General features: G+C 47.2%; 4 protein-coding genes across 5 annotated transcripts; 1 reads left to right on the top strand and 3 right to left on the bottom strand.

The window, feature by feature from the left end:
* Positions 1 to 1,409: 1,409 nt before the first annotated feature.
* Positions 1,410 to 2,213, bottom strand: SPPG_02925 (uncharacterized protein; the record flags this gene model as incomplete). Its single annotated transcript, XM_016751211.1, has 2 exons — positions 1,410 to 1,615; positions 1,710 to 2,213. 2 exons carry the CDS (start codon positions 2,211 to 2,213, stop codon positions 1,508 to 1,510), a joined length of 612 nt encoding a protein of 203 aa, XP_016610500.1. The 3' UTR covers positions 1,410 to 1,507.
* A 120-nt stretch (positions 2,214 to 2,333) lies between these two features.
* Positions 2,334 to 6,249, top strand: SPPG_02926. Of its 2 annotated transcripts, XM_016751213.1 has the most exons (16): positions 2,334 to 2,540; positions 2,619 to 2,741; positions 2,813 to 2,876; positions 2,933 to 3,196; positions 3,260 to 3,379; positions 3,452 to 3,466; positions 3,528 to 3,602; positions 3,663 to 3,713; positions 3,775 to 3,963; positions 4,024 to 4,194; positions 4,256 to 4,439; positions 4,509 to 4,553; positions 4,627 to 4,853; positions 4,935 to 4,954; positions 5,077 to 5,125; positions 5,188 to 6,249. In XM_016751213.1, the coding sequence occupies exons 1-16, from the start codon at positions 2,428 to 2,430 to the stop codon at positions 6,127 to 6,129; spliced, it is 2,652 nt and encodes an 883-aa protein (XP_016610502.1). In that variant the 5' UTR covers positions 2,334 to 2,427; the 3' UTR covers positions 6,130 to 6,249. The 2 variants fall into 2 exon arrangements, with proteins under 2 accessions (XP_016610502.1, XP_016610501.1); XM_016751212.1 differs by having other exon boundaries at positions 4,627 to 5,125.
* On the bottom strand, positions 6,078 to 7,449 carry SPPG_02927 (adenine phosphoribosyltransferase). Its single transcript, XM_016751214.1, has 8 exons — positions 7,284 to 7,449; positions 7,190 to 7,205; positions 7,055 to 7,092; positions 6,910 to 6,976; positions 6,808 to 6,834; positions 6,631 to 6,737; positions 6,497 to 6,566; positions 6,078 to 6,422 (listed from the first exon to the last, which is right to left on the bottom strand). The coding sequence occupies exons 1-8, from the start codon at positions 7,341 to 7,343 to the stop codon at positions 6,271 to 6,273; spliced, it is 537 nt and encodes a 178-aa protein (XP_016610503.1). The 5' UTR covers positions 7,344 to 7,449; the 3' UTR covers positions 6,078 to 6,270.
* An 834-nt stretch (positions 7,450 to 8,283) lies between these two features.
* On the bottom strand, positions 8,284 to 11,016 carry SPPG_02928 (uncharacterized protein). Its single transcript, XM_016751215.1, has 10 exons — positions 10,716 to 11,016; positions 10,488 to 10,625; positions 10,304 to 10,410; positions 10,183 to 10,227; positions 10,037 to 10,114; positions 9,751 to 9,970; positions 9,580 to 9,671; positions 9,278 to 9,511; positions 8,741 to 9,207; positions 8,284 to 8,667 (listed from the first exon to the last, which is right to left on the bottom strand). The coding sequence occupies exons 1-10, from the start codon at positions 10,897 to 10,899 to the stop codon at positions 8,418 to 8,420; spliced, it is 1,815 nt and encodes a 604-aa protein (XP_016610504.1). The 5' UTR covers positions 10,900 to 11,016; the 3' UTR covers positions 8,284 to 8,417.
* Between the last annotated feature and the right edge of the window lie 718 nt (positions 11,017 to 11,734).

Raw genomic sequence — 11,734 nt, forward strand, 5'->3', positions numbered from 1 at the left:
ATGATTATGTTGAGGTTGCTGTTTTTAACCAGCGGAGGAGGTTTTAACACTTGACTTTTATTCAGCTTCAACTTGGGACATTTCCCACAGTATTCTATGAACTCTTGTAGGGGTAACCTCCATTTGTTCTGTTTCGGAGGGGGGGTTGCTGACCGTCCACCGAACAACTCTTTTGTGTATTTCACGCGCTCACTAGGACAAGTCTACACATTTATTGTGTCCATTTCCACCAAAACAACCTAGGGGGGCAAACTAGTTTTGCGACTTTCAAACTACAAGCAGTTTTGGCAACGGAAAATCGTTTGCGCTCTTGAAAGGACCGGGGCAGCGCATCTGGAAGGGAAACGCGAACACAGATGTTTCTGTGCGTTGTAATCTGGCGCTGATGCGAGCAGAGTAGTTGCCCCCCCATCTATAGGTGTTGAGCCCAAGATACACACAGCAAAGTAAGCATATTCTTGTTTCTCGTCAACAAAGAACTGTTTGATCGGCGTACTTTTCAGGCAAGTTTATTGTACTCTGCCGATCCCACTTGCGACTCAGCGGTATCACTATCGATATGCAGTCAATATTCCATGTAATATTTCATAACATCCTTCCATCATGTTGGTACATGTCATTTTGGCGAGATAGATAATCGCAGGATCTGCGATTGTGTACCATTATGTTTCGTAATTCCAAAGTTTGGAGCTCGGTAACTGTTCAGCTGCAACCGATGCGTAGAAAGTATGTCCCTCCTGACAATAGAGTTTCGTCACTCATGGCGCCAAAAGGCGAATAAAAACAATATTAATATGTTAACTGTTATGAATTTTGATATTATATGGATCCTGAAGGAGTGTTCCAATGATTTGCTCCATCGACAAGATACCCAAGTCTGTTTCCATAGATGAAGGGCAAGTGGTCCCGATGTGTTCGCCCGCGTTCTGCTCTTGTGCAGCTGCAGTCTGAGTATAGGATCATCCGTATGTGGGCACCGTCATAGTCACCTCTCATAGAGCCAAGCGCCCGCCACAAACCGGACTGGACAGGTTGGATTTTGCAATGATCCTGGGCATGTTGAAGGCACATCTGATTATTTATGAAGCATCTTTCCGCACCTATTTAGTACCAAATTCCGCGGGTTCTGCCCTGACTGGCATTGGGGTAAACGGATATGTGATGGGCCCTTGCGGGGAGCTGCATGTTCTGTGCTAGTTATTATCCTGTAAATTTAAAAGAGTTTGCCGGATTTCGGTACAGGATGAAATGGCTGGTTATCAAGTGGACAGTCCTCTGGCGCATTCAGGTAGTTCGACAGTCGGTATCGCTACCCAAACAAAGTCGACGGCCAACATGCGGGAAGGGAAATTAATATAAACTAAAGTGTGCATCGACCGGTACATCATGCTACGAACGACGATCGCTATGGTTTCCGCAGCTCAAGTTGCATATATGTAGTGTATGTCAGCTCACAAGGTGTGCGAGTTACTATTATGGTTGGAACTATGTTGCCGACATTCTATGTCTAATTCGCTGCACTACGAACGACGAGTTCACGTACCTCCGCCGTCTGAAGAAGAGCTAACGATCTGTGTTGCCATGCTTCGAGACCTTCGAATGCGGTTTGCAGGATCTGGTAAGATTAGAGCAGATAATGTAAGTATTGGAGGAAAACAGGCCACTTCCACCATCGACAGAGGAGACTGTTTCTGGCCAATACATAATACCTGCAATGTATCACCGTGCCCAACCAAGATCACAACTTCAGTTTCTCCATGCTCTTCCAGCTGTTTGATAACCGTCATTCCACGATCTCTAACATGTGCCGTATCCTCTACTCCAGGGCCGAGTTGCGCCTTGGGTCCTTTTGCATCCTCTTCCCAAACCACACGATAACAAGTATCCGCTTGCCCTTCGAATTCTCCAAACCGTCGTTCACGAAGCAAAGGCGTTGGGTGAATAGTTGCATCAGGGAATTTGGAAGCAATAACAGCTGCTGTTTGAAGGGTGCGAAGAAAATCTGATGTGTGGATTTGGACTTTGCTGGCAGATGGTAGGATTCTGCGGAGGTGATCTGCCGCTAGAACGGCTTGCTTCTGTCCCTCCTCCGTCAGCCCATACCGTATACACCCGACCTCAGGATCAGATACTATGATTTTCTCCACATTGGCTTCCGACTGGCCATGTCGAACAGCAAAATACCGTCGGCGGAGGGGTTTAAAATGGGTCATGGTCACTGCAGGGCGACAAACGACCTTTCGCGTTGGTGAGTTGACTACAACCCAACGCATCACGTGATCATATGCGTGAACTGGTCAATGTGTACGTTTTGTAGTTTTGGTTGACGATCTGCGGCAAACGACAGATGCCGGAAAGAGGACGCTCAAAACGTTGTTAACGACAAGGGGAATCTCATAGTTTTGCTCTCTAGGACTGTTCGTCAACATGCGAGCAGCGTGTGGGGTCTGGGTAGCATGGTTTTCGGTGTTATTGTTTGTATTGTTGGGGGACCATGCAAGTGTGAAAGGGATGACTGTGGAACGACGATTGGAACTAAGGTTGTTTTCGGAATTAGCTGCCATTGTTGCTGATTCAGTTATCTCAACGTGATATTCATTCATGTGCTTTGAATGCAGGAATAAAGTTAAAGAAATGTTTGACCATGGCTATCAGAATTACTTGAGGCATGCCTATCCGCTGGACGAACTGAACCCTCTGGCCTGTAATGGTCGTACCAAGGATGACAATCCAGGAAATTGGTATGTGAATGTAGATTATATCAGACTCTCCTTTGGCTATAGAGATATCTTACCGTGTATCTTTCATGCAGGAATGTGAACGATGTCTTGGGTAATTTTTCATTAACGCTCGTCGATTCCCTAGATGCCCATGCGGTAGGTTCGTGTTGAGAATGAGACATTTTTTTCTTTCGCTCATACATTGACCCTAGATAATGCGTGACCAACCCGAGTTTGAAAAGGCCGTGCGTCTTGTCATCGATCATGTGCACTTTGAACAGGATTCCCGCGTCCAGGTTTTCGAAGTGACCATTCGCGTTCTCGGAGCGTTGCTTTCTGCGCATATCTTGGCGACGGAAGAGAAGTGGGGATCGCGTATTGCATGGTACAATGGGGAACTGTTGTTATTGGCCCAGGAGCTCGCCGATAGGTTGATGCCCGCGTTCAACACTCCAACAGGGATGCCATGGCCGCGGGTAGATGCTTGCATTTATCGAGTCTGTTTATGAGAAAAGCGCTGACGGTGGATGCTGTTTTAGGTTAATTTGAAATACGGTGTTTTATCTCATGAGACGGAAGTTACCTGTTCGGCAGGTGCTGGGACGTTAATTTTGGAGTTTGGAGTGCTCACCCGTCTGACAGGAAATGCTACTTATGAGGTATGTCCAGTACACTCTGTGTAGTAGTGAAACATTACCAATATGAGAAATTGGTCTAATTGCTTTGTGTAGGATGCTGCCAAAAAAGTATGTCTGTAATCGCGCGTCCTCTCCCATGTGGAATTCTGTATTTTTACCATCTGGATAGGCACTACTACGTGTGTGGGCACAACGATCTCCACTTGACCTCGTTGGCAATAGTCTGAGCGTTAAAGATGCCAAGGTGGTAGAAGCGTGAGACATGCCATATCACAGCAAGTATTGACTACTTGGACTGTTTCAGTGGTACAACACAGTGGCGGGAATCGGTGCGGGCATCGATTCTTTCTATGAGGTTGATATATCTTGAAAAAACGACGCGTACATATTGAGCTAACACGCTGCATTTTACATAGTACCTCCTCAAAGCATACATTCTTTTTGGCGAATACGTCTATTTAGACATTTTCGATGCCGCTTACCGAGGCTTAATGAACGCTGTTAAAGACGAACGCGGATTAATTTATCGGAACGTGGACATGTTCAGCGGAGCTTTGGCTGCGACTTGGGTTGACTCCTTGGCAGCCTTTTTTCCCGGTTTGCAGGTGAGAATGTGTCGCGAGTCTGCAAATATTGAAGAGGCTAGTCAACGCGGTTTGTTCTAGGTGTTGGCAGGAGACATTGAGAACGCTATAAAGTTACATCAAGTTTACTACACAATTTGGAGACGGTACCGATCGCTACCGGAACGGTTTGATTTTCAAACCCGCGCTCCAGCGATCGCAATATATCCCTTGCGGCCTGAGTTGATTGAGTCAACTTACATGCTGTATCAGGTCAGTTATTGGATGGCTTCATAATGCTCTTGGCAGCAACTGATGCCACTTGCGCTGTTAGGCTACTAAGGATCCGTATTATTTGGAAGTTGGTGAACAGATAGTGATGGACTTGGAGGAATCAACCCGTGTCCAATGTGGATTTGCGGCTTTGGCCGATGTTGTGAAAGGGGAGCTTGATGATCGAATGGAGAGTTTCTTTTTGAGCGAGACATTGAAGTATCTTTATTTGTTGTTCGACGAAGGTGGGATCGGGCTTTGTGCGGGAAGTCTGCCAATGGACGAGGACTAACCATGCATGTGGATTTTCGTAGATAATTTCGTTCATGTGAACGATGGCAACCACGTCTTTACGACTGGTATGTACCTGTGGAAATATTGCATTGTGGTCCTTGTTGCGTGTCGCATTTGTAACTCCTGTTCCACAATCAGAGGGACATTTCTTGTCTCTTTCTTACGATCTGCTAAAGCACGAGTCAGATACGCGGAGACCAGACAACTCCACAAGACCCCCGAGACCATCTTCACAGCCCATGTGCGACCGCTATATGCCAATCCATAATTCAAATGCGACATCCTACTACCTCCCGGTGGAACATTCCCCGCCTCTTCCTCAGGACGAAATCATATTCATCAAGCACCTGATAGGAGGCACACAGGTCGGCGAAGACGGGCCAACGGATGCAGATGAATACATAAAGAAACTGGTCAACTCACCAGACAATCCGCCGCCTTTGCAGATGCGGCCTTTCGAATTCAAGTACGGTCTCCGAGCAGTTTTGGACGCTTTTCTTGGGGTGGTGCTTCTTGGCGCCGTGATGTACTCTGGTCATCGGTAACATCCCCTCGTTTCCTTCTCTTTTGTGGTGCTTGTTAATCCAGGGTCGAACCTCATGATGGATCGGTCTATCAAAGTGCGAGGATCGTAAAGGTACCAGTTTACAGGTCGCGTGGTGCGTAACGTAGGCTGACATTTTAATGGACAACCTTCAGTCTGCCGACGGTTTTATTGCCGATCATTTTGCGGGCGTACAATTTCAAGTCGAGCGAGACCCAACTGGGGCAGGTTACAGAGTAACGAAGATGAACGGAAAGGACGTTCAACCTACGGATATCATCAAAGTCCCTCAAAAGGGTATCTCCTTTCTTACCAGCCCCGCGAAGGGCGACCCACTGCAGCCATCTCGATCACCTGACAATGGTCTATCACATCAAGGTGCCCGACTCGAGGCGTATCTCCATGATGACAATGGGGAGATTCTGCAGCGTGATTTTATGTTGGCCATTGCGCAGTTTGGACCTCAAATGTTACCAAGCGAAGTTATAAATACTTCTCTTGTTGTTTTGGATGATGAGAGAGATGTCGAGTATGGGTGCCATCCATTTTCGCCTGAGGATCACCGTCTTATCCAAGGTCGACTACTGTTTGTTCGACGCGGGGGATGTCTCTTTGCGGAGAAGGCCATCTGGGCAGAACTAGCAGGAGCAATTGGCGTGGTGGTCATGAATCATGTAGAACCCTTCATATTCCCCATGGCAAGTGGTGCCGAGCAAGGTCTCGATGGACCTGGTCTATCGAATGGGGTGGACACTATTAGCATACCAGCATATATGGTGAGTGGGAGAGATGGGGCTTTGTTGGTTCGTGAAGCTTCGAAGCACGGGCCAGTCAAGGTCCAATTACGGGCGCTGGATGGGATAGAAGCTCTCGGCGCGGTAGATTTGCAGATACAGTTTGCTGGACGACCGGTTTTAAATGTCATGGTTGTCCAAGAGGTTAGAGAGGGACATACGAGCAGAGAGATGAAGGGCCCGCCATGGCGCAGGTGGGGGACTAGAGGAAGTGGGCTCTTGGATCCCGGAAGTGGATTTGGGTGTTTGATGGGATGTGGCATAGCTGCTACGCAAACTTGTTGCAGTGACGTGCGCTTGTAGGAGCGATAAAATCATAGATACACGATTCAAAGTCTGACAATTCTGATTCTATATATCTTGGCGTAGTTGGAAGTTCTATCTGATTGAGCAGACAAATAATTACACTACCTCTACTATACCATCGACTATCTAAACCATATATTAGTCTTCAAACTGAACCAACGAATACGTTGGAGCGTCTAGCTTTTCTGATCCCTTCAGAGCACTGAGTTCAACGAGGAAGATATACTTTACGGTCTTGCCCCCATGCTTGGCGATAAGCTCACCAGCTGCCTTGGCGCTTCCACCAGTGGCTATGACAGAGAAGACGAAACATTAGTAAGTTGAGCACGGGCGTATCGGGCAGGGTATCAATATTGGTTATTACCGATTAGATCATCGAGGACGATCACGTTTTGGCCGGTCTTGATGGCGTTGGCTTGCATTTCGAAGTAGTCCTATGTTGAGTTAAATTTCAGGCTTACTGGTTTCCTTTAGATATCACACTGAACAAGAACTAACCGTTCCGTATTCTTTTTCGTAAGCTACTTTAATGGTCTCGCCGGGAAGCTTACCAGCCTTTCTGACAGGAACGAAAGCGGCACCAAGGCGGTTGGCAATCCATGGACCTGGTGGCAGGGAATGAATGACCTCAGTCGGCTGCAGGCTATACGTGATCAAGTTTGCATAGATGCTTACCTAGTAGGAATCCGCGAGCGTCTAGACCTATGAAATGAAAGAGGCATCTGTGTAAGGAAACCTACACATTGACGAAATCTGTGGGATGTGTGTTGTGCGTACCAACAATTACGTCAATCTTTGGAAGACCAGTTGATAGAATGTGGTGGACAATATTGGTGACAATGGTCTTGAGTTGAAACATGGCATGAGTTGCATGTCCAGATATCTGCTATGTTTGTTTCAGAGCCGAGAATACAATACATACCTCGACAGCAAGTGGGTCTTGGAAAATAGGGAAGATATCTGTAGGTATAGAAAAGGATGACGGAGATAGCTTGGTCAGATCATAGTTCTTCACAGTCTGTAGATATCTGACAAGTGACTTTGGACCGAGACTTACCTTGGAAGAGGATGCCCTAAAAGTTACCAACAGGACGAGAATTCAGGCGTTAGTAGTGAGTTCTGGGCACAAACAGCAACAGAATTCGACCAACCTTTTTGGGAAAATCGGGAATGGCTCTCAACAGCGACTTTATCCTTGCAATATCTGACATGACTTTTATTGGATGAGAGTGGAAATGGCAAGGAAAAACACCGAGATCTCCTGCAGGAAAACACCCTGAGCGGAATCCATCCGATCGGCCAGATGCGCCACATTTAAATGTCCACGTGCACTCGCGCAACGGAAGATGAACTTCACAGCCGCTCCGCTGTGCTCTTTGAACGAAACCCCTGCGATTTCAACCTTCTTGTCGGCCTTGCTTGTCGCCAGCTACCCAGCCATGATACTACGAGCGGCATCTCGCCTTTTGCCTGTCCTTTTGATTCTACTGGGTCTGCTACAGGTTCGCTGGACACTGCGGTTTAGAGCGTTTGCAAGGTTATTGACGCGAACTCCTCACACAGCCGGTGCAATCAGCAAATACAACGCAGTTCTGCAAGTGCTCCTGTCCTCCCAACTCTACAATTCTTATCGTCTCCGCCTGTTCATACTGTACTAGAGACTTTTGTGTCGAGCAGAAAGCGTGCTACCGCCCGGTAAAAGAGACTCAGCCGTCCACTGCAACTCTTAGTGCTTCTGTTGTATTGGAGCCGACAGAGATCCCTTCAGTAAATGAAGAGGATTGGGGGGTGTTGTGTTATCGTGAGTAGCTTTGTACATGCTATAATTGGCGGTGGCGATGTTCAAGACAGTATTGAATTTCTCATGTTTCTGCTTAGAACTTGGAAGTTACAAGGACGAATTTATCATATACTCTTTCATCATTATTGTGTGCAGCCTGTTGGTTGCGTCTGGGACAAAGCTATGTATGGAGAGATTTGCCAAGGTATGTAGGCCTTCCTGGTTATGCGTTGCCATAACCGGTATTCATTGGCGCGTGTCGTTTGTAATTTACAACGACTCTTCTTTGACATAGGACCGATGGTCACCTCGAGCGTTATACAGTACTTTGGGGCGATAAATGGAGCCCAAAGGGGTAGGGTAGCTCTTGAGCAGAATGTGAATTTTGCTGGGATGTAATTACAATTTTGGAATTTACGATGATGGAAGAGAGCTTAGGAAGGAAAATTCAATTTGCACGTCCCCCTCCGGCCCGTATTTCCGTTCCTTTTTCAAGACTCCTTTCTCAACGGTTGCCAGCCATACTCTGCGGCACTATTCTCTGCGTGTACCGCATTACCTCAGGCGGAATATAAGTTTGTCTCGTCACAGTCGTAAGCGCCCGCGCTTCAGACCCGATACCCAACAGAGACACAGGAGTGTCAAGGTCTGGTTGCATATATGCTTTTGCTGTCGAGGCAGGGTGAACTATGGGCTGCGGTGGCTCTGGTGCGTACGGGAAAGCACCAATGGTAGAATGGGTGGTTGTTTCGTAGCTGGAATGAAGACTCGTTAAGCCAGTGCATTTGTCAGTCATCACCTACGCATCCTAAATAAAATCTTACTTACTCGGTCACAAGGCTCTCGCCTGTTTTGTCTCCTACATCGAGCGTTGCCAATGTGTCCGAGCCGACCTTCACCCCAGCGGCTCTGATATGTTTTGTGTCCCCAGCTGCCATGGGATTTTTGAAAGCCTCCCTCTGACAAGTGCCACCTGTTACCCCACCTTCTTTCTCCTCATCACCCAACAAGAAATGCTCCCGGCGAAGATAGCTCCTGCTGTCTGATGACTGCTTTTGGGAGGCCCTATAGGCGAGTGGATCCTGTACACCTTTGTAGCATGTCTGCGAGATTGATTGCGGTGTGGGTTCAGCTGGATCATGCTGCAGAAGGTTGTGGCCCGTTGCTGTAGGGACGGCATGCAACACGGGTCGGGTGACTGCAGTAGTGGGTGCACTATAGGATGTAGACGTGATCGTGCGGTACCGGCCGTCCGTATCAGCGCCAAAGCATATGCTACTGGTACCGTCGCTGCGCTGCATATCGGGAATGCCATTTGGTAAGCGTGCGAACTCTGCGGTGTCTCAATCCTACCACACTGCGTACCTTCCGATCTTGATGCTCCCTATCACTGTGTCTCTTGACAACCTCAAAGCTCTTAAACTCCTCTTGAGATGTAGTCCGTCCGGTCCGTCTATCGTCGTCGTATTCCTCTAGCACATGGCTAGGGACGAACTTGCCACGTGGAGTAATGGGAGTCACATCCTGAGAGGAGCGATTCTGAGGTGGAAAAGATGCCGTATATTGAGATTGTCGCGGGAGAGTTGGGTCATTTCCCAGCTGTCGAATGCCAAAGCATCAGCAAAGAAGGCGGTACTTTGCCATTGAAAGGGCAGCTAGTTACTCACGGTGAAATGAGTGGAACGCAGATCTTTGATCGTAGCCTTCATATCGGGCCGAAGGGAGTCGAAATCTAAATTAGCGGGAATATTGTCGTGCGCTGAGAAACAAATAGGATCCATTATGATGGAGATTAGGACCGGAAACACGTCTATCTTTTCGTCCAATAGATTGTTTACCTTCCCGCGCTGAACTCTTCCAGATGGGAGCTTCTCCATCCGGACAATCCAATACGTTCGACTTATAACCAAGCCTCTCATAATCCGCAGGAGGAATTGGTGGTAAGGCACGCAATGCGTTGCCAGAGGTGGTTTCGTAACTAACTCTGTCGGTGCCGAGGGAGATGTGCGTGATGCCTTTGTTTTGACGTGCCGAACGGAAACGTGTGCGTAATTGCGGCTTTTGCAGAGTGATTCAGTCGGCAGTCGCAACGAATATCTGGTATTCTATCATACAGATAGATACCTTATGATATGTGTCTTTGTAGGTACTCTGATGTTTTTCAACGTCAGCTTCCTCGTCACGATATATTATTGGATAACGCTGCAAGGTGTCGCAGAGATCAGAACTTCATAGTATTGAATACGTGAAAGAATATAGATGAACCGCACCTGGTACTTCTTTTGTGTCTCTTTATAACTCTCTGTGGAGACGGCCTTCAAAAAGCAGGGTTTACAGAATTACCGTGAGCAGAGCAGATGTACATTGGCATCCGTCCGATTCATGCTTTACCGTGGGATCTTGGGCCGGAAAATCCTCTTTGGTTCTGGATTTGAGTATCAATTCACCACCATCTGGTCCTTCCAGAGTGAAGTGGGAACGTTTGATGTCCTCAGCAACTATTAGGACATCAGATGCAAATTTCAGCTTTAACGAGCTGCCAAGTGTGCAGACACAACCACAACGTTCCGCATACCAGAGGTCGTCTCTTTGGTCATTATCCCCCTGTCCACTCTCTTGGGCGCAAAGTCCCTCTTCATAGTACTCATCCATTGCGGTGGTTGTTCATCCGCATAGTTTGCTGTGTGGGTTTTCGCCTCATTGTTGCTCCTCGCTTTCAGCGTTCAAAAGGATGACAGTCAGTAAGATCGCAACCCGCTCCTTTCGACTTGGGATCCGGTAAAAAAAGGTACTTTTGGCTTACGCAAAAATCGATTCTCTCGCTTGCTTCCATAGAGTCTTGCATGCATGTATTCTCTGTGTGCCGGTGACAAGTCCACGTATCGCGGATCGTACTCGGGACGATGCACCACAGTCGGTGGACTTAGAAGGAGGCTCTTCATGGATTGCGCACTCCGGCTATGTAGCGAAGATGCAGCTGTGGCCATGCTCGTCAAAGCGTTCAGTAAACAAAAATGGAATAATCAGTGCCAAAGATGCGTTGGCTTGATTCTTTGGTATGTGTCCCCTTTCTGCTTGTTTGGCCTGAAAACAGCTTGTTTTTGCTGCTTCATATGTGGGACGTGCGGGGTTTTGGGATAAGGATTTTGATATCGGAGAATTAATGGTTGCATCTTATGTGAGGATACAAATAAAGACTACGCTTGGCACATCTGTTTCGTTCGGGACAACCGTGGGTATCGTTGTGACTTACGACGCTTGCAATGGCCATGGAGACGGAATAAGATAGTAGGGCTAGTATACCCCAGGACCGAGCGAGACAGAGCACATCTTCTAAATAACTTCCACAACGAGATTCATAGCTTTTGACTATTTATCTATAGGCCAAATTCATAAATATTTACAAAAATAAAACATAATTCTCCAAGGTCAGAGCAATTGACGTCAAGTACATTAAAAGAAATATTTGCCAAGAGAGGAAGATGAGTATGTACGGTTGGGAAGAATATTGGACTTACTTCCTCCCGCGTCAGTCTGATGAACAAATACTTCCTCTTCTCGAATATCATCAAATTTGGACATTACAAGATATCGTAGGTTCGTCTCCCTCGTCCACCTGGACGGGGTGGCATTGTCAAGCCATATTTACATAATACTCGACTCCGCTGGCTCCGGTGATCGGTGAGGGTCAAAGGAGCGCTTTGGCAGTGAATGCGCAAAATAAACTTTTAAATTGTCGAAAATAGAAACTTCGCAAGCACTTATTGTTTGCCGAGACTAACATGGAACCATCACAAAGATAGCCATTGACTGACAAGAATG

This window comes from Spizellomyces punctatus, assembly GCF_000182565.1.
Source record: "Spizellomyces punctatus DAOM BR117 chromosome Unknown supercont1.4, whole genome shotgun sequence".
NCBI lineage: Eukaryota > Fungi > Chytridiomycota > Chytridiomycetes > Spizellomycetales > Spizellomycetaceae > Spizellomyces > Spizellomyces punctatus.

Bases quoted from the DNA above. Each gene is read 5' to 3' on its own strand.
- SPPG_02927 (XM_016751214.1), bottom strand. From the start codon at position 7,343: ATGTCAGATATTGCAAGGATAAAGTCGCTGTTGAGAGCCATTCCCGAT. The intron at 6,977-7,054 runs GTATGTATTGTA...TTTCAACTCAAG, and splicing joins AAGACCCACTTGCTGTCGAG to ACCATTGTCACCAATATTGT. The intron at 6,423-6,496 runs GTAATAACCAAT...TCTCTGTCATAG, and splicing joins CGTCCTCGATGATCTAATCG to CCACTGGTGGAAGCGCCAAG.
- SPPG_02926 (XM_016751213.1), top strand. From the start codon at position 2,428: ATGCGAGCAGCGTGTGGGGTCTGGGTAGCATGGTTTTCGGTGTTATTG. The intron at 3,603-3,662 runs GTGGTAGAAGCG...GGACTGTTTCAG, and splicing joins TGAGCGTTAAAGATGCCAAG to TGGTACAACACAGTGGCGGG. The intron at 4,554-4,626 runs GTATGTACCTGT...TTCCACAATCAG, and splicing joins CAACCACGTCTTTACGACTG to AGGGACATTTCTTGTCTCTT.
- SPPG_02928 (XM_016751215.1), bottom strand. From the start codon at position 10,899: ATGGCCACAGCTGCATCTTCGCTACATAGCCGGAGTGCGCAATCCATG. The intron at 10,115-10,182 runs GTGCGGTTCATC...GACACCTTGCAG, and splicing joins AGACACAAAAGAAGTACCAG to CGTTATCCAATAATATATCG. The intron at 9,672-9,750 runs GTAAACAATCTA...TTTGTTTCTCAG, and splicing joins GAAGAGTTCAGCGCGGGAAG to CGCACGACAATATTCCCGCT.